Here is a 19,668-nt window from a genome sequence, read left to right as displayed (position 1 = left end):
GTGCAGGTGGGAAGAGGGGAAGCCAGCAAACTTATTACTTTATCTCTTAAGGCAATCCAAAATAGCACCAGAAAAGAGATAGTTAAAAATACATATTTGAGCTTTAATTAAAATTTAAGTTTGAAAATTTAAAGAAGGATCTCTGCCCAGGGAGGTCCATATTTGTCTTCTGCAGCCTTCTAAAGAGTTCTCTTCTTCCAGTTTGTCGGGGACAGTCCTCAGGCATAGCAGGAGCCGCACTGGTCAGTTGGTCTCTTCTCCAGGCACGTAAGAATGAAAGCTATACTTTTGCAAAACTGTTAAAAATGGATGACTGAAATCCTGGTGATGTTGAAGGGGCAGCTGATGTGTGTGGACAGACAGACAGAAATTCTTTCCAGATTGATCATCTCCTGCAGGTACATTTCAACTAAGTGTCTGAATCCCAAGTCATCAACTGAACGGGGAAGGGAGATCACATGTGAGTGTACAAGCTTACTGCAAAAGTCACTAGGGCTGTGTGACAAAACAAGCTTGCTGAACCCTCAGTACACTTTATGAGCCAGTATGTTTTGATTCTTAAAAAGGTGCCAATCAATTTGGTCTGTATATTTATTAGAAAGTATACATAGTGCAGTGACATCATACTAAACTGGGAAGAATTTTCACTAATGAAATACCTTCAAGGCAATGTAGTCTGAAGAAATTACAGCAGCAAGACAGAAGTCCCGATTTCTAATTCAAGCTCTGTCACTGGCTTGCTTTGTAGCCTTTGGCAAAGGACTTGCTCTCTCTATTCAGTTTCCACATCTGTAAATTGGGGATAATACTTACCTCCCTCCCAGTTACATTGTAAAAGTTATAGTGTTTGTAAAGTGCTTTGAACATAAAGCTCTAAAAAAAGCACTATATATTATTAGCATTCTGGGATCATAATGATGAGGACAATATAAATACCAAGATAGAGAACTGCCAGCATGAAACACATGTACTGTCACCTAGCCTTGATCTGACATTGTAAACAATTAGTAATTAAGTCATACTATGTCTCTACACTTGAACAACAGTGCAGCAGCAAGCCCTCATCCCACTGAGAGTCTTCAAATATTTATTTAAAAAAGAAAGCATATTCATTAAAAATACATGTATTCCTCTAATGCAACACCAATAACATTTCCAGCAATCTTAAAAAAATGGTCATGGAGATTTTCAGTAAACATTCATAAACACCACATCTCACTTAACTTTTGTGATTCCCAGAAAGTTTGTATTTTCAGTGATAGGTTTATGACATGGAATAATTAATTACTAAAGCTGTACATAGATCCAGAACAAAAACAGAATAAAGCCTTTTAATGTTCCTCTTGAATAACAGCAACTTGCTAAATTGTTTCACAAACACTGACTAAAGTTATAACATAGCAGTTGGCAATTTAGATTCTATTTTGCAGTTATCCTATTACAACACCCTACACTTTAGAATAATGGTCACTAAGGGTGAAATTCAGCCCCATGAGGAGGGACCAAAGCAAGGCCTATACATCACTGAAGCTCCACTTGCAGATAGGCCTTAACAGAACGTAAGTGGTGCACAAGCCTCTACCCAGGGCTGAAATTTCACATTAACGCCTCAGTGTTACATGCCGAAGGATCCCGGTCTAACTCAGGATGCTAAACCAAAATTAAAAATTCAGAAACATGATATCTGAAATCAGACATTGTATTAGAAATATTATTAGAAATTAGTATTTTTGTTTAATTTATAATAGCAGAAGTTTTAGCAGCAACTTTATTTAGCTCTAAAACAAAGCTATATTCCAGACAGCTCTGTAATACTGTACAAATGTACACTCTCTCTCTCATATATATGTACATATAAATCAGTCGCTAAATTCTTCCTCATCACTGAAATATGCACTTTTTTTAATCCGTGGTCTTCTCGAATCGTCAGACGTTGAAGGTTCCCCTGCAGTCTGTTTCCATCTTTGCTGCTCTTCTTCAATTTTGGCTTGCTACAATGCAATTTAAAAATGGAAAATATAGCTATTATTTTGATAAAAAGTAATAGGTACTATGCAATCCATTAAATGCAGTAATACACACACGTTAAATATTACACCAAGTAGTAGTTGCATTAGACTCTTTTGGAATAACAATTAAATAAAAATATTTTAGGGTTCATTAGCATTCTTAAATGGACTGATTACCTAAGGCAGAATGAATTCTGAAATGACACTGAAAACAATGTTGTCCCTTGTATGCTAGTGGGTAAACAGTCTTCAGCACCACTGCAGGAAGACCCACTGCCAACAACCACTGTAAGGAACTGACCTACTTGCAAACATAGATGACCCTTAAGACTAGTACACGTTGAAAACCCTAGAACATGCGAACTTTGAAGCCAAGTATACTTTGTATTGTAGGTTGACATTAGTAGAGAAGCCTTGGAAACAAGAAGGAACTGAGATTTTGTCACTGAAAGAACGAACAAACCAGTCCATTCCCAAAATAAAGGTTCTTTTGTTCAAGTAAAGGCTGAAGGTTTTGCTGGTTCTGATTTTAGCGGGACTAGTCCCTCATCCCAATTATTATACATACCTCACATGGGTACTGAAGTATTTACTGACTCTTTGGTGTTTACATTCTCGACTGCTATTTTCCATTAGTGAAGGGCTTTTTTGAGGAGGTGGGTGGTGGGTGCGGATTTTATGTACTTCAGACTAGATGATCTAATGATCACTTCTGGTCTTAAGATCTATGAATTACCGTAATAATAATTAATAATTACAGGGCTGAACCTCCCTGAACTTGTGTCTGAATTTTTTAATCTGAACACAGATCCAAATTTCAATGCAGGCTCTATAATGGAACTAAACCTCACAGCAGAATAAACTTAAATAAAAAAAGTCTGCGAATCTAGTATGTGCCTCATGATGGATTAGATTTTTTTAAAATCCTATAAAGTTACACTGATAAGGGAGTCTTGAAAAAGGGCTTCTTAAGAGGCATCCAGATTGAGCTAAGCAAATATGATGTCTGGAGTCAAGAGTGGCTGGGGGAGCAGAAGTGACTACGTCGAGATAGCTAAAGTTGTGAAGAACCTTGAAGGTAAGAATGAGGAGTCTGGATCTGACATGGGTGGCAACAGCAAACTAGTGGAGTGATTTTAGGAAGGGCTAGACATGGTTGCAGCATTAAAAAAGACAATGTTCACCATGTTTTGGACAGATTAGAAAATGGTGAGGATGACTTTCCAGAATACCACAGAAAGGAGGGTTGCAGTATAGATACAGAGTTCTTTGCTGTGTAGTATAGTCTAGATGCTTGTAATTTTTATTTGAAGTTGCTTTAAAAATTATTTAGAAACAAAGATACATAGCGTAATTCAATTTAGTACCTGAAAAGCTATGGCCTGGCTGAGGCTATCCAGGGCAGGATCTTCACCCTCATCTTCACTTTCTTCCTCTTCCTCACTAAATAGTATAAAAAGTAAAAATATAAAATAGATGCACTTCATTCTAAAAAGACAGTACAATAAGAGTAAAGAGTGTTGATATTTAAATGTAGGTGCCCATACAGTTCTTCTTCCTGTTCAACTATTTTCTTCCTTTTCTTCTTTTCTTTCTTTTTTGGAGGCTCACGCTCTCCTAGCATATTTTTAGGACAAGCATAACTTAAGTGTCCTGTTTCCTTAGAGAAAAAGAAACATAGGTAAATAGAAGCAATTAAAAACATGGCATTAAGTATATCCTTAGGAAAATTAACATTAAACAGTTCAAAATGGCAGCAGTTTTAATAAAAGAAGAGGAATTTTGCACTGGTATGTAGAATGCAAATAAAATAAATTCTTCCTTGCAGATTCACCCTGGAAATGGGAAAAGTTAGCAGTGATATTGTACGCTAGCCACAAGTTATGCTTCGAAATCAACTATAAAGAAAAACAACAAATTTTTATTTGGCTGTTGCTAGTGTATTCAGCTTTTACGAGTAACCTACACTCAAGATCATACATGGTACTCAGTATCTGAGCTCAGAGAATCATGATAGCAATGACATTTCTGGTTTTCAGATGGTAAGAATGGGTATTTAATTAACTATTATTAATATGATCCAAAACTCAGTTTTTAAAATCTTAGCTTAATCTGAAGTACTTAGATGTAATTAAATCCATAGAAAATAGGTGTTATACATAAAAAAAAAATTATCCTCTCCCTCACATGCTTGTATCCAATTAGTTAATTTTATCATCCATTTATCATTGTGTTATTTGGTGTTATGGTCAACTCATAGGCTATTTCATACATAATCAGTGTGCTAAATAGATTTAAAATTGTAGAATTATAAAAGTATATGCTTGATGAGTATTTAGGAGGTACATAAGTAAAGCATGGCTCGAATGCAAAGCCTACAGGCTGAGGCCTGTAAGAGTTTAGCTTAACCATACTAGGCTGTAGGCTTCTGAATGCTTGACATGAGTGAGTAACCTAAGAATAACCTGTCATAAATATAAAGGGAAGGGTAAACCCCTTTGAAATCCCTCCTGGCCAGGGGAAAGCTCCTCTCACCTGTAAAGGGTTAAGAAGCTAAAGGTAACCTCGCTGGCACCTGACCAAAATGACCAATGAGGAGACAAGATACTTTCAAAAGCTGGGAGGAGGGAGAGAAACAAAGGGTCTGTGTCTGTCTGTATGCTGGTTTCTGCCAGGGATAGACCAGGAATGGAGCCTTAGAACTTTTAGTAAGTAATCTAGCTAGGTATGTGTTAGATTATGATTTCTTTAAATGGCTGAGAAAAGAATTGTGCTGAATAGAATAACTATTTCTGTCTGTGTATCTTTTTTGTAACTTAAGGTTTTGCCTAGAGGGGTTCTCTATGTTTTGAATCTAATCACCCTGTAAGGTATCTACCATCCTGATTTTACAGAGGTGATTTCTTTACTTCTATTTCTATTAAAAGTCTTCTTGTAAGAAAACTGAATGCTTTTTCATTGTTCTCAGATCCAAGGGTTTGGGTCTGTAGTCACCTATGCAAATTGGTGAGGCTTTTTATTCAACATTTCCCAGGAAAGAGGGGGTGCAAGTGTTGGGAGGATTGTGCATTGTTCTTAAGATCCAAGGGTCTGGGTCTGTAGTCACCTAGGCAAACTGGTGAAGCTTTTTACCAAACCTTGTCCAGGAAGTGGAGTGCAAGATTTTGGGAAGTATTTTGGGGGGAAAGACGTTTCCAAACAGCTCTTCCCCAGTAACCAGTATTTGTTTGGTGGTGGTAGCGGCCAATCCAAGGACAAAGGGTGGAATATTTTGTACCTTGGGGAAGTTTTGACTTAAGCTGGTAAAGATAAGCTTAGGAGGTTTTTCATGCAGGTCCCCACATCTGTACCCTAGCGTTCAGAGTGGGAAGGAACCTTGACATAACCCTATGCCAGTAAGGTTACAAGATGGCTGGAAAGAATGGGCCAATAAGTGATGTTACGGGCAATATGTTATAATGTAGCTGTATAGATGCCTGATTATAACATCATGGGATGTCCTGCTTTGACTGCAGGAAACATTGTGTATAGATGCTAATGAGAAAAAGATGAAGTAAGACAACCTATGAAAAACAGGGCACCCCAATATTCATGGTATGTGGAAATACAGATAAAGAAAAGAGAGTTGAAACCTTTATGCATATGCATAAAGTGTTAGGTGTGGTCAGGACAACAATATAAAAGAGGTTCTCTGGTTGGGTACGGCTGGGAAGACCCCAAGGGAAGACCCAATGAAGACTTCATTGGGACGACCCGAGCAGGAACCACCCCTGTCTCGATGACCATCTGTTGAGAGATCTACCCTACTCTATGGAATCTTTGGGTACGTGAGTATGGATATGGCATTGGCCCAGTGCATGTTCTCTCTCAGACTGTGTAAATCTTATAATTTTTACTTGTAAGGTGTTTGTGGTTACTGTCTTCATTCTTTGTGTGTTCTTAGAGCCTCCAAATCTCCACCCTATTTATCTTTAAACTGTAGCATCAGGAGCTGGTCTCACTGTAATTTACCACAGAACTATCAATTAATTCAGTTTAAAATAAAGGCTACACAGGCTGGTTTGTATAATTTACATTTCTCCTCTCCAAATGCATCAAGAAGTTTCAGAGGTGTAGAAGAAAGCACAGTTGTTATGAAACAAAAAATAGATACTTTTGTTTGTAATACAGCATTAGATGTATTGATTATAATATTACAGTGCTGATTGCACATCAGCACATATGTTTATAGTTACCAGGTAGTTATATTTCTGGAAGGCTCAAATACCCAGAGAAGTCCAGGCTAGAATCATTGCTGAAGTGGAGAAAATGTAGATGTGAGCTTCATGATGCTACCACAGGGAATGATGTGATATATGTGGGGCAACACTAGTGACAACATAAACCAAGAACAAAGATGGAAACATTTATATTAGATCCATCATGTAATTTACTCACCCCACATTCATAACATTTAGATTTATCGAAGTAGTTACGTCTACGGATGAATTCTGCTGCTCTTCCATTGTCAATAGCAATACTTGCTTTTATCACTCTTCCAAATAACTAAACCAAAAGGAAAAAAACCTGAGTCCATATTTGAGAAATCTGAACTCTCCCTATTTTGCTATGGCATTTTTCTGTAGCTTACTTGTTTGTTGTTAAGCGCCCGAGAACAGTTTTGTGCCGATTCTTTATCCAAAAACAAAATAAATGCAACTCCTTTACTCTTCCTGGTGTCTTTGTCCTTCATAATAGTAACTCTGAAAATAAACATATAACAAAGTTACCCAATAGGGGAAAAATCTTATCAAGCCATTTTTCATTACTTATAAATACCCACAAGTCTCAGCTTTATATTAAATATAATTGTTAGTTACACAGTGAGCCAATGTTCCCTGTAATTTTTTCCATCCATGTGCAGAATGAATTTTGTTATTTGCACCAATATTGAGATAATGTGCGGATGTGCACCACCAATAGAAACAAAAAAACCTAGATATAATATATATTTTTTAAAAAGTTACCAGAGGGATAATTACTGCAGCTAGGACAGGTTAGGCATTTGAGAACTCACTGCTCAAAAAATTAAATTTAGGCATAAGAGAGAAATAAAATTATGAAATGCATAGACCAGTGAAAAAATTTAAACAACAGCACTTTGAAAGAATAAAATTACAGAAAATATATGTGCATTGCAGGAAGTACCAAGAAGTAACAACACCACCACCACAAGTACGTGTTGGGATGTGTGTGTGAGAGAGAGACAGAGTGTGTGTGTGTGTCTGTGAGAGAAAGAGAGAGAGACTGACTGAGACTGCGTGTGCATGTGTGACAGTGAATGTGATTCAGAGACAGAGTGTGTGTGTGTCTGTGTTTGTGTGTACACATACTTGTATGTGTGAGACACAGAGACAGTGTCTGTGTGCTGGCTGCTGGGGAAGTGTATGATAGACCGTGAGCTGTCTCTTTAAGCAGACAGGCCCTCACCAGAAAGCTCGTTCAGACCGCAGCAGCTGTCCTGCTCCTGAGCCTTGTCCCCCATCCCACATTCTGTGGAGATGGGGTACATGGGCAGGGGGGAGGAGGACGCCCTGACATCAGTGCCCTGCCCTCCCCTCCCCTTCGCTCTGCACAGGAAGCAGGAGGGTTCCAGGCGCAGCTGGCCAGGGGTTCCAAGGCAGAGGGCAGGAGCAATGCAGCTGCAGAGCAGTGGGGGAGGGGCACTTGAACACACGTTGCCAGATGTGTACGGCACTTGATTGACTCTTGGGCAGCCGTGCAGCTTAGAGGGAACATAGCTGTGAGCAGCAAAACACACACACACTTTTTAAGGAGAGGTACAGATAAAATGTGGATGTGCTTCTAATAGCAGATATAAAAAGCACACAGATTTTCTCTGACAGGGCCGGACAAAGAAAAGCACTCTTGTGGTATTAAAAAATTGCATTATAAAGAGTGAATTGAATCACATTGAATAATAAAGCTTGAAGACTAATTACTATCTGGGCTTAACAGTTTGTGGAACCCATTTCTGAATGGTGAGCTTCCAACTTAAGGCCCCCACGTGTCAGATCAGTCATTTTGGTGTTGATCAGAAAGATACAAATAGGAGAAGCAGCCAACGTTGCTGGGCTTCTTACTTATTTTGTCCCTGGTTCAGTCTGTACCATTTTCACCCCTTTAATTTTTCTAATTTTTTTCCTAAGGAAAAAGGGCTGCTTGGGACTTTATAATCTTCAAGTGACAAAGAGAGACAGTTCAGTGTTTCCTTATGTCCTGAGATGAAGCAGGAGCCTCCATTTTGAGAAAGAAAGAAACGGGCTCCTTTTTATACTAAGCATACCCAGTTAAGGTTTCCCACTAACTTCTAATAAATTAGAAGTTATTTTTTCTACTGCCTGTGGTTTGATGGGCATTTCCTACTGATTGTGAAGGTATACTGAAAATATATTTTATTATGGTTTACATTTTAAAGTATTGGTAAGTTTATCTTCCTGAGAAGGGGCTGGAGACTTGAAGCTACAACTCTCTTTCTTCAATGCCTCAGAGTCTATTTCGAGACTAAGAGCTAATACCAGCTGGCTGCATTTTGCTATGATCCTAGTGAGATCAATCTCATTTTTAAATGCCTGATCACTGGCCCAGGGCTAGTACTGAGAAGTGTCTATTCATTTTTAAAATGTCTAAAGTCCTATAGTGTGTTTCTAGCCACGACATGTGGTAAAATATTGGACCCTGAACTCATGTTGTTATTCTTATCCTGATTTTCCACACCCCCAAACACTTCACCTCTAAAATGCTTTGAGCAGCTACTTTTTTACAAGCTGTTACTCTGTCATTTGAAAGCACAATTCCAAGCTTTTTGATAGTATTGGTTCTAGCTCTAAGAATTCTTGAGATATTGCAAGTGCTGCAAAAAATCATGACAGGCTGGAAATTTGGTGACGGAGAAGAGAAAGGAGTGAGAATTTATAGCAATCAGAGTGATGTGATTTTCAAGATCCAGTATCTCACAACTTACTGCAGCATTTGTTTCTACCATTCATACTTTATGGATGCATGTACTGTACAATGCACTGTCTTATGTCCACACTTGTGAGGAGAAAGGTTAGTAAAAGAAAAGTCTTATTTAAAGCACTTCAGTGAGAAGCATCCTAGTACATAACAATATCCTGCTTGCTCCAGAGAATTGACTTTCAGAGCACTATCAGTCTCTGATGTATACTTATATCATGAGTGTGACTGCAAGAAACTCCCAACTGTTACAAGAGGGCAATTAAACTTACCCTGTATTAAATATGGAAAAATACACAATACAGTTCCCTACTTCATTCTTAAAATAAATTTTAAGTGCATAAAGTACATAGAGGAAGAAAAAGCACTAAACATTGGACACAAACTTGAAGAAAAACAACATGCCAGACCATGTTTATACTTACTTAACAACTTTCCCATACTTGGAAAAAATCTGAAACAAAGAGCGTAACATATAGGTTTAGCAGTCTGTTGTTAAATCAAACACTGTAACAAAATGACACAGTTCACAAATGTTTAAAATATACATGGCACAGATGATGCGTTTTACGTAATGCATTTATATTAACTACATAATTATTTATATTAATCTAAATAATGAAACTTCTTTTACAAGTAGATGTGCTTACCCTGTATAAGTCATTGTTGGTCAGAGAGAAGGGCAAGTTGGACACATAAACTGTGCTTTTACTTGGTGCTAACCCACCACTCATTTTTCTGGGAATGGAGAGAGAGAGAAATTAACTAGTTGTGTTCAATAAAGTGATCTCAATTTAAAATAAAAAGATGAGCTGTTCCAAATATATATTGGACAGTCATATGTTAAAACTGTGGGTAGTAATGTGGCTTCGATTTCCCTACACAGTTTTACATTAAATCAATGTTCACTTTCATGTTCCACAGTGTAAAGGAAAAATCAAAACAGTATTACTGCTCATGACTTACAAATTAGCTAGGACAGGACAAACTCAGTAAAGTTGGCACAAGCTATGCATTACTAAAATGAACCTTGAATGACTTGTGAAATAAATTCAGCTTTCATGCTAAAACAAAACAGGTACTATTCCATTTATCATTAGACATTTTGGTCATGTCCTGAAGTTAATAAAAGTATTGTTTGAATAAGGACTGGATGATTTGCCTCTCTGGATGCAAAATGTAGGTCAACCGAGTTCAACATTAGAAATCCATACTGATAAGATAAACAACAAATCTCTTCAAGCCAATACCTTATTGGTTTTTTTCCCAATTATTAATTCATTAACTTTAAAAATTAGCACAGTTATTTATAGTACCAAACAAACAGTTATGCTTTTCTTTCACCTCCTTGTAACTGACACTCCTATATACCTGCATCTACATCTCCCTGGAACTCAGTATTTTCCTTTCCCCCCTTTCTTTAGGGATCTGCATCTCTCCTACATACACTCCCTTCTCCACACAGGAGGCTCTGGAGGTAGGAGACTAGGTAGCACAGCTTCTTGCAACCCAGTCCTGTCCCATCTCTCTTGGTCAATCACCACTTCTACCATTCCTTTCCCTCTCTCTCTGCCCTCAACCATATTTATATTTTTATGTTGTTTATAAAATATAAATTATTTTTAAAACTGCATATGCACATGTGGAAACAGCTCTCTGTGTGAGCGTGGGCCAGGTTGTAGTTGGAGGGAACAGGAAAAGGGGGAAAAAAAACCAACCAAATCACTCCATCCTGACATTTAAGGGGCACACAACTCTGCATAGAACATTTCTTGTTTCTGGCTCATTTTTGTACAGTCTTGGCTTGATTCAAAATCCAGAACAAAATAGTAAATAAAGAATACCAAAATGGCAAACTGTCTTTAATTAACAAAGTGTCCTTTAAACACTAGAGCAAGATAGATGGACAGTTTCCTAGTTCCTCCTTGCTTCTTTGGCTGGCGGGGGGAGGGGGAGGAAGAAGAGAGAGAGGGAGAACACTTCCCTGTTCCCCTCAGGCCAACTTTCACACGGTAAATAAGCACCCCAACTTTCACAATAAGACAAAAATCAAGCTAATCCCATTTCAAAACAAGGCCAAAACAAGCCAATCCCTAAGAACCTTAACACTCTATGTGATTAGATCCCCCCTGGCATACAGTCTGGGACTGTGGTGAGCCCACTGTGCAGCCCGACTCTCTCCCCTCCTTGCTCCTGCTTATCGTTCCCCCCCCCCCCCCCCCGGTCAGGAGCCTATAAAAAAAAAAACAAACAAGTTAAAAGTAACAAACCAAAAACTAGCCGACAAACAACTCACAAGCCAATTAAGCCAAATACGAGTCCAATTTCTGCATTTTTTTTCTTTGGTGGATTTGGCATGCCTGCCTCAGGCCCTCCTCTCCCAGCCTTCCTGTGCCATAAGCCTTCTCTAATGAAACTCCAGTTAATTCCTTTCTTGTCTACCTTACTGTAGCATTTATTATAAATCAATGACTTCCCCAGGACAATTTAAAAAAATGGAGTTTGTAGGTCAATGAAATACAAGTCAAAAAGATTTATGGAGAAAAAATTTTAAAAAATCAATGACAAATTTTGAAAAACGTACTGTTTCTGATTTTTCCCTCAGAATTTCCCAGCAAATATCTACCCTGTACTATCTATACAATTAGTGATATTTAAGGGAGATTGGTTTCTTTTTGCAGATGTTGCCAGGAGAACATCTTAAAAAATAAATACAGATTTATAAAGGGAGGCTAGTTTCACCCTTAACTAAGGAATGACTATTGCCACACCATAATCAAACCCTGGATATTTTCTGGTTTCAGAGTAGCAGCCATGTTAGTCTGTATCCGATGAAGTGAGCTGTAGCTCACGAAAGCTTATGCTCTAATAAATTGGTTAGTCTCTAAGGTGCCACAAGTACTCCTTTTCTTTTTAATGGATATTTTCTAGCACTCTGCTTCAACAACTTGTGGAGAGTAAATTCCTATAACACATTGATTTCCCAAGTGCTTTTCCCTTCATTTCCTACGTGCTTGCTGCAATGCAACCTGTATGGGTGGCAGCTACTGACTGAGCTTTGAGTTTTCCTTTCCTTCCCTTCCCTGTATAGGGACTGTATTTCTTTTGGCACAAGTATATGAGGTGACAAAGGTTATGCAAATAAAAACACAGAAGAGGTTCACAATGAAGGATAGATGTTACTTGTGGTGCTATGTAGGCTGCCCACATAATCCTATACTTCTTTGTTGCCTGGCATTAAATGTCCTAAGTCCAGACTAACCAATCTGACCTGGCACCATGCCTTCCAAATAGATGGCCATAAGATGTGGTTATCCAGACACAAAGTGGTGTATTCAAAGGAAATGTTAAAAGCTATCCTGATTTTGCATTATGTATCTCTGCCATATGGGGGGCAGGGAGAAGAATGTGTAAAGTTTGTTCCATGGATGGAGAGAAAACGATAAGCTAAACTCTCCTACAACTTGTGACTCCTCCCAGCAGGTCTCATTTTAGTGAGCAGAACAATGGTCTGCAGGCTGACAAACATTAGACAGCTTGATTGGGCGACAACCACTTGGCAAGCTCGGGGTGCAGAACCTGTGCAACAATCTATGTATTTTACTTTTTTCTTGTCTTAGTGTACTAATTATTCATAGGCAATTGTTATCCATTTCACACGGACAGCAACTGCATGTTATAGAACACAATATTTTTAGCAATAGCAAGCTAGAAAATCTTTTTCATATGTCTTGTCTACAGGCAGCTAGGACTTCAAACATAGCCATCCAACAAAACTCAGCTGTCCCTGATTTTGGGTTCTGTTCTCACTTTTTCAAGTTCATTAAATTTTGTTGCTGTCCAAAGGTATTTCTCAGCCTTCTGCTGTTTAGGACGAGTGTGCCAGGGCCTTTGGGGTTTTTCCTCTTGTTTCAAGTGTGCCTGGTTCATTTGGGCTTATATGGTTAGTTTTGTTCTTGCTTTACTAAAAACTAAAATGCCACTCCCACCACCACACTAAGACAGTCAGAGCTAATATTCAAATTTATTTCAAAGCTAAGTAAAAATTTTAACACCCAAGTATTATTATGGTTTATGTCCACCTGGCTAGCAGTTTAAACCCTCTCATACAGAAGACGACTAGCCTAGATTTTGATTAGGACTCCAATCTCTTTTTTTCTTCAAGTAGTCAGTTTTATTTTTTCATAATAAAACTATTTAACACAAGTTCAACATATCAATCACATCCTTTCCCAGTGACCTGGGGTCTTCTGCAGGTGTTAATCTACTCCTTTCAAGATAACACTCTGCAGTCTATCTGCCGGAGAATCACATGAAATAGTCTTTTTCTCCTCCAAGAACCTACCTGTTCCCTGCAGCTCTCAAGCTCAACTGAGCTACCTGCTGGCTTTTATGAGGAGCAGGTGATGATCAAGTTATCATCTGAACACTTGTCTCAGCCTGAGCTGGGAGACTGATGATTAGTCACAGGTGGGGCTAAGCCCAACTTCCTTAAACAGCCAATCACTCTGTGACATCAACCCTTTCATATTTCTCATCCCTGAAGGATTAGCTTTTGGACATCAGGGACAGGATTGTCTTTCATTACTGTGCCTTCCAGGATTGCACCTTCTAGTTTTTGCAAAACCTCAAATTAGAAGAGGCCCTTCTAAAAGACAGAGACTTCCACCAGTGGAGTCAATTTTGAAATACAATGTGCACACAAATGTGCCTATAGCTGATCTCCTTAATATTAGGCCTAACTCAGTTTTTTGCAATATACTTCAAATGGGTGACAGCCAAACTCTAAATTTAATTCACTGAGTTCAGTACTCTGTCCCAGGATACACTGTAGATACCACCAAAATAGTTCATGGATGCCTCCAAGGCATCTGCAAAAGCTTGAATTTGCTATTACCTTTTGTGACTTAGAAGCAAAATTTGAAAATGTCTTTCAGTATAAGTTTGACTTTTTCAAGTTAGGGATAAAGCCTTACTGAGATGCAGAATAATAAGGTCAAGATTCTGACCGATTTGTTGAGTCACAACCTAACTTTTTTACACTTGGCCTATGACCAGTTTAAACAACCCACATTCACTGCTGAACTAATCTATGTTCAGGCCAACCAATTTTGGATACGAGTTCTTATGCCTTGATTCCCCTTCTGTATTTTATTTGCTTTGTGATACCATCAACCATCCTGCCTTCTGGATCTGTCTGCACCCAGTATATCTTCTTCTTCAATGCTTAGCCAAACCATCGGCAGCAGTGATCGTACGCCATTTGGTCCGTTCCTGTGCAGTCACAAGAGCTTGATGGGCCGAGAGTCTAATGTCGGAACAGACTTGATGCACCCACATAATAGGGGGTCTGCCTCTGGGCTGCCTCCATTCCTCGGTTAGTGGAATTTTATCCTAGCATTCATTGGAATGTCTAGTGGCATTCATTGGAATGTCTAGTGGCATTCATTGGAATGTCTAGTGGCATTCATTGGAATGTCTAGTGGCATTCATTGGAATGTCTAGTGGCATTCTCGCAACATGTCAGAAAAGTGTAAGACACCATCTGCAGACAATGGCCCCAGGAGTCTGTAGATTGGAGCAACCATAAACATTTGCATTACAGATAAAGCCATTCCACTTTACGCCAAATATACAACATTGGCAAAGCCCCCAGCTTTGCCCAGTCTGAGCAGCATAGTGTCCATGTTTCGCAACCGTATGGTGAGGAAACAGTTCAAACAGATCCTGAACTTGGTTGTTGTGCTGAGATGATGTTGATTCCATATTTGTTGTAAATGACCCAGGACAGACACTGCAGTGCCCATCCAGAGGAGAATCTCCATGTGAGAGCTGGAGGAACTGATGAGTATAGAACCCAAATAGCAAAAGCTAGAAAGTGCTTCAACAGTCATTATTCAAAGAGAGTAGGGTTGTGGGTGGATTTGACCCTAGATTTTGCAGATTTGTCTTTGACCACTTAACATGGAGGCCATCCTTAGCCAATGCCTCCTCCATTTGCTGGAGTGCCTTGCGAAATCTGACAGGGCTCTGTACTAGAAGAACAGCATCCTCTGCATAGTCAAGATCTAAGAGCAGTGGTGGGAAACCTGTGGCCCATCAGGTTAATATGCTGAATCATAGAATATCATGGTGGGCTGCGAGACAGTTTGTTTACATTGACCGTCCGCAGGCATGGCCACCTGCAGCTCCCAGAGGCTGTGGTTCACCGTTCCTGGCCAATGGGAGCTGCAGGTGGCCATGCCTGCAGATGGTCAATGTAAACAAAATTGTCTTGCAGCCTGTGGGATGCAGGTTGCCCACTACTGTCTAAGAGTGAAAGATCACCTGTCTTAATGGCTACGGATTTGATGGAACACTGCATTATGAAATTCATTGCCTGACAAGTGTGCAGGGCCAGGGAACAGCCCTGTCTGACACCAGATACTGATTTAAAAGATGCCAATATCTAATTCCCAAGATGTATATGAGCAGCGGTTCCTTTATGCAGCTCGCTAATCAAGTCCAGCAGAGTGGTTAGGGCACCTCTGCCCTTTAAGGCCTTCCATAGTGTGATTCGGTCAGCTGAATCAAATGCAGCCTTAAGATCGACATACAGCACGTGCAAGGGATTCTTGAACTCGTGATGTATCTCTGACAACAAGCAGAGGGCCAAAACAGCATCTAATGTGAACCTGTTCCTCATAAAGCCTAACAGTTAGGGGCAACATTTCTGATGTAGCAGGGGCTCCAAATGTGCCAGCAGAACTTGTGCAAACACCTTCCCTGGCACAGACAAAAAGGTGATCAGCATGTAGCTCTTACATTCAGTGCACAGTCCCTTGCCCTTATAAAGTGAGATCACAATATTGTCCTTCCAAGGCAGTTGGCAAGGTTTCAGTTCTCCACACCAGGTGAAAGATGGCCAGAAATAATTCTGCTACTGGGTCAATAGTGCATTTTAGCAGCTCTGGGGGAATGCCATCAGCACTGGCTGTGCATCTGTTTTTCAGTTTGCAGATGGCACATTTCACTTCATCCAATGTTGGTGAGTCAGTACAAGTGTCTGGGTCTTAAATCACAGTGGCTGCCAAATCATCCAGCTCTGAGCAAGCAGCATCTGGAGGGTGGTTCAGGGCGCTGTAATAACGTTCAAGCCAGTGTGAGAGGATATCGTCACCTATTTTACATGGATGGCCTTGGCTGTGGTTCAAGATGACATTCACAACTAACTCTTGACGGCTGAGATTGTGGATTGTATGGAATGCTGGCTTTAAGTCTCCCTGGCTAAGCCAAGTTCATCATCATCCACCACTTGGCTATAATATGCCTCATGATCGTGAAATGCCAGGGCATTGAACTTTCGCTTCAGCTGATTATGGGTGCGCTTATCATTGAGCTCCCCACAGAGTCTGACCTGTACCCCATGATGGTGGAGGGGTGTAACATCTGAAGTAGGGGATTGCTCGTTGGAACTATGCCATCAGCGATGAAGGCTGGTCCAAAACATCGCTTTGGACATTATGCAAGGTGGACATGTCCAATGAGAACCCTGAAAATGATGGCTAACACAGGCAGTGAAGATGCAGGGCAGCAGTTGTGCTTAGCTAACTGAGGTGAAGGAAGTTATCAAGCAAGACTCAACGGCTCAAGTTGCATAGTGTGAAGCCAGTACTGGTAGATCAGGAAAAGGTTTGCATTATTGCATCTCCGTCTCATCCCAGTGGGACGAGGTAGTCTTTGGGACAATTGTTTGCTCTTGCTTTTGAGCAACATGAGTAAATAACAGGGCTCAGCACCAGGGTTAAAGCACCTGTTCTACTCTCAGCTGCAAATGCCCTGCTGATGCCATCTTCCCCCAGTGTACTTGTGACGGGCTTGTATCAAAGCCCCTTTGTGGAAGTGCATCCCCGATGTTGGCAGGTGCGTCTACAGTATACCATGAGAATGTATTCAGCCATAGCTTGGATCTCTGCCAAATCATCAAAACTGGAACCTGGAATGTTGCACCTGATGTATCCAGTGTTGTTTTAGCCACGTTGGTCCCAGGATATTAGAGAGAGAAGGTGGGTGAGGTAATATCTTTTATTGGACCAACTTCTGTCGGTGAGAGAGAGAAGCTTTTGAGCTTACAGAGCTCTCTTCAGATCTGGGAAACTGAGTTAGTTGTCTCTCTCACCAACAGAAGTTGGTCCAATAAAAGATATTACCTCACCCACCTTGTCTCTCTGCACCTGATGTAGTTATTTACACATATCTATCTAAGATACTTATATGGTCCCCATTACCATAACAACATCTGAGCAACTCACAGTCTTTAAATGTATTTATCCTCATAACATCCATGTGAGATAGGAAAATGCTATTATCTCCATTTTAAAGATGGGGAACTCAGGCACAAAGCATCTAATGCCCGGATACACAAAGGGACTTTTAGGTGTTGCAATGCCTAACTAGAAGGCACCCAGAAAATCTCTGGAACAAGACTGGGATCTGCAAAGCCTGAGTTAAGTATCCTACGCTCTGTCCCCCTCACACTCAGGTGCCTAAATCCAGACGATAGGGAGATGTCTATATCTGCTTGCAATTCACAGCCAGGAACCCTAAGTTACCCATGGACTCAGCTCTAGCAGATGGGTCTCAGGTTACCACAGTGGAGACTATAGCAGATGGGACTCAGGTTACCACAGTGTCATTAACCACACTCTGGGAAGGGCTAACTCTGAGGGTGGTAAAAGCATCATAGTTCTCTCTGCACTACAGCTTCTATCAACAGAGGAAATGAATTACAAGTTCACCATTTCCCTACTGCAGATACATCCCTGATGTAGGGGGTTTCTTTCTGTGTCTGAACTATAAACCAAACATCCTCTAGTCTTTACAACCCTCTCAGAAACTCACATGCTGCATGAATAGTTCCTACCCTAACCCATAACGTTGTAGTTCTTGCCTTTAAATGAACTGCTATCCTGGCTCAAGGCCCTTAGGACTTGACTGTTTTACCAATGTGATTATTTCAATAAGGAAACCCAAATCCCTAACCAAAGTAAATTAGCCATACCAGTAAGAGCCTCAGCATGGACACAGTTACACCAGTACAGAGTTATACTAATATTGCTTGTTCCCCTTCCTAGCTACACCGATCTAAAGCGTCGTTATGCTGATATAACGCAAGGCTGTACCGCTCGGGGCTACACCGTTACAGCGCTACAACCCCGGGGCCCGATCTGGTTCCCTTGGAAGTCACTGGCAATAGGAGCTCTGATCAGCAGGGCTGGGACCTCGGCTCTGGCCCCTCGGGGACGGGTTGGGGGCGGGGGGAGTCATTCAAGTCCCTTGGAGAGGGTAGGAGTGAGACGCAGCCCCACCCCCCCATCTCCGCCAGACGAGGGCAAACCAAAACGCCGCCGCCAGCCCGGGGCGGGATTCGGGCGGGATTCGCGCGGAACCCCCGCACCCACCTCACGCGGAGCTGCCGGTGAAGCGGCTCAGGCGGGGTGGGAAGACATTACTCCTAGCCGTTTCCTCCTTTCGCCGGGCGCGCTGAGAGCGGGCTCATCGTCCCCGCTCCTCCTGCGGCGCCCTTCCGGGAACGCACGAAATAAACACATTCTGCAACCAATAACGGCGAGCGAATGCTAGCCGGCAGGCGGGTATTGCCGGTTACATCACGAAAAGCGCCGGAAGTGGCCTAGGACCACGAACCGGGCCCGCTGTCGCTTCAGGGCAGAAACACCACGAGCCGGCGCGTGGGGGGTAAGTGCGCGAGGCGGTGCCACGGGCGGTTGAGTGGGTCGTTTCCGGTTTTTCTGCTCCCGCGTGCACAGCCCCGTGAGGGACCCACGCCCCGGGGCGAACGGCAGCCGCTTGAGCCCCCGCTCCGACCCAGAGCTGCCCCGGCTCCCGACGAGCCTGCGTTGCCCTTGTGATGGCCGGAGCGCGGCAGCCGCTTGCTCGCAGCACGCCGAGCAGGCAGCGCACGAGCTCCCCTCCCTTCTCCTGACGGCCGGGGTGTCAGTGCGGCCCGCCCTTGACCGCGCTCCCCAGCGCGGGGCGGCCGCGCCTCCCAACGCCTGATCCACGGATAATGTGGCTGCGGCGGATGATGGTCACTTTGGGCAGAGCTGAGACTGAACCCAGGCCTCATACGTTAGACCCTTCGTGTAACCACGCTGCCTCCTGAGGCGTCGGTACCCAGGCGCGGTGCTTGGCAGACTGTAACCGCTGCTCTAACCACTAGCCCCTGCTTCTGCCCCAGGGCTGGAAAGAGGACCAGGCACCTGTGTTCCCAGCGCTGCCTTCCTGTTGGTACCAAACAGCTGGGGAAACCGCTTGCGAAGTATTTGCTAGCTCAAATGGTAGACATAGGTGCTGGAACTAGGGGTGCGGCCGTACCCCCTGGTTTGAAGTGGTTTCTGTCATATACAGTATTTACAGATTGGTTTAATAGCTTTCTACACCCTCCTCTATACAAATTGTTACAGCACCCCAGGTGACAGAGGTCTGTGGTGGTCTGAAGGTCTCCTGTTCAAACTTTGCTGCTTATCTTTGGAGGGCTAATTATGGAACTAAGTGATGGCATTTCTTGTCTTGTATAATATTGCAGCTAAGTCTTGTTTTAAACTGAATTTACGTTCTTTCTAAAATCCATCAGAAAGTCATCTCTGCAATGTGCTGTGGGACA

At 41.6% G+C, this 19,668-nt stretch overlaps 2 protein-coding genes across 9 annotated transcripts in view; one reads left to right on the top strand and one right to left on the bottom strand.

The window, feature by feature from the left end:
* Window positions 1-577: 577 nt before the first annotated feature.
* ZCRB1 (zinc finger CCHC-type and RNA binding motif containing 1) lies at window positions 578-18,603 on the bottom strand. Of its 2 annotated transcripts, XM_073328032.1 has the most exons (8): window positions 18,446-18,603; window positions 9,656-9,743; window positions 9,431-9,459; window positions 6,640-6,751; window positions 6,447-6,554; window positions 3,557-3,669; window positions 3,377-3,452; window positions 578-1,991 (listed from the first exon to the last, which is right to left on the bottom strand). In XM_073328032.1, the coding sequence occupies exons 2-8, from the start codon at window positions 9,737-9,739 to the stop codon at window positions 1,860-1,862; spliced, it is 654 nt and encodes a 217-aa protein (XP_073184133.1). In that variant the 5' UTR covers window positions 9,740-9,743; window positions 18,446-18,603; the 3' UTR covers window positions 578-1,859. The 2 variants fall into 2 exon arrangements, with proteins under 2 accessions (XP_073184133.1, XP_073184134.1); XM_073328033.1 differs by lacking the exon at window positions 9,656-9,743.
* A 34-nt stretch (window positions 18,604-18,637) lies between these two features.
* PPHLN1 (periphilin 1) overlaps window positions 18,638-19,668 on the top strand; it is a 140,739-nt gene continuing 139,708 nt past the window's right edge. For all 7 annotated transcript variants that reach the window (XM_073328028.1, XM_073328026.1, XM_073328025.1 and 4 more), the window contains exon 1: window positions 18,638-18,740. The gene's annotated coding sequence lies outside the window, so the exon portion shown is untranslated. The remainder of the gene's footprint in view (window positions 18,741-19,668) is intronic.

Source organism: Lepidochelys kempii, chromosome 1 (assembly GCF_965140265.1).
Source record: "Lepidochelys kempii isolate rLepKem1 chromosome 1, rLepKem1.hap2, whole genome shotgun sequence".
Taxonomy (NCBI): domain Eukaryota; kingdom Metazoa; phylum Chordata; order Testudines; family Cheloniidae; genus Lepidochelys; species Lepidochelys kempii.
Note: the sequence above shows the minus strand (reverse complement) of the source record. Positions and strands in the feature narration are given on the sequence as shown.

What these genes read in the sequence shown, in the direction of transcription:
- ZCRB1 (XM_073328032.1), bottom strand. Translation starts at nt 9,739, where the DNA reads ATGAGTGGTGGGTTAGCACCAAGTAAAAGCACAGTTTATGTGTCCAAC. An exon ending in CCAACAATGACTTATACAGG is followed by an intron (nt 9,460 to 9,655) that starts GTAAGCACATCT and finishes TCTTTGTTTCAG; the next exon opens with ATTTTTTCCAAGTATGGGAA. An exon ending in GCCAGGCCATAGCTTTTCAG is followed by an intron (nt 1,992 to 3,376) that starts GTACTAAATTGA and finishes ATTGCATTGTAG; the next exon opens with CAAGCCAAAATTGAAGAAGA.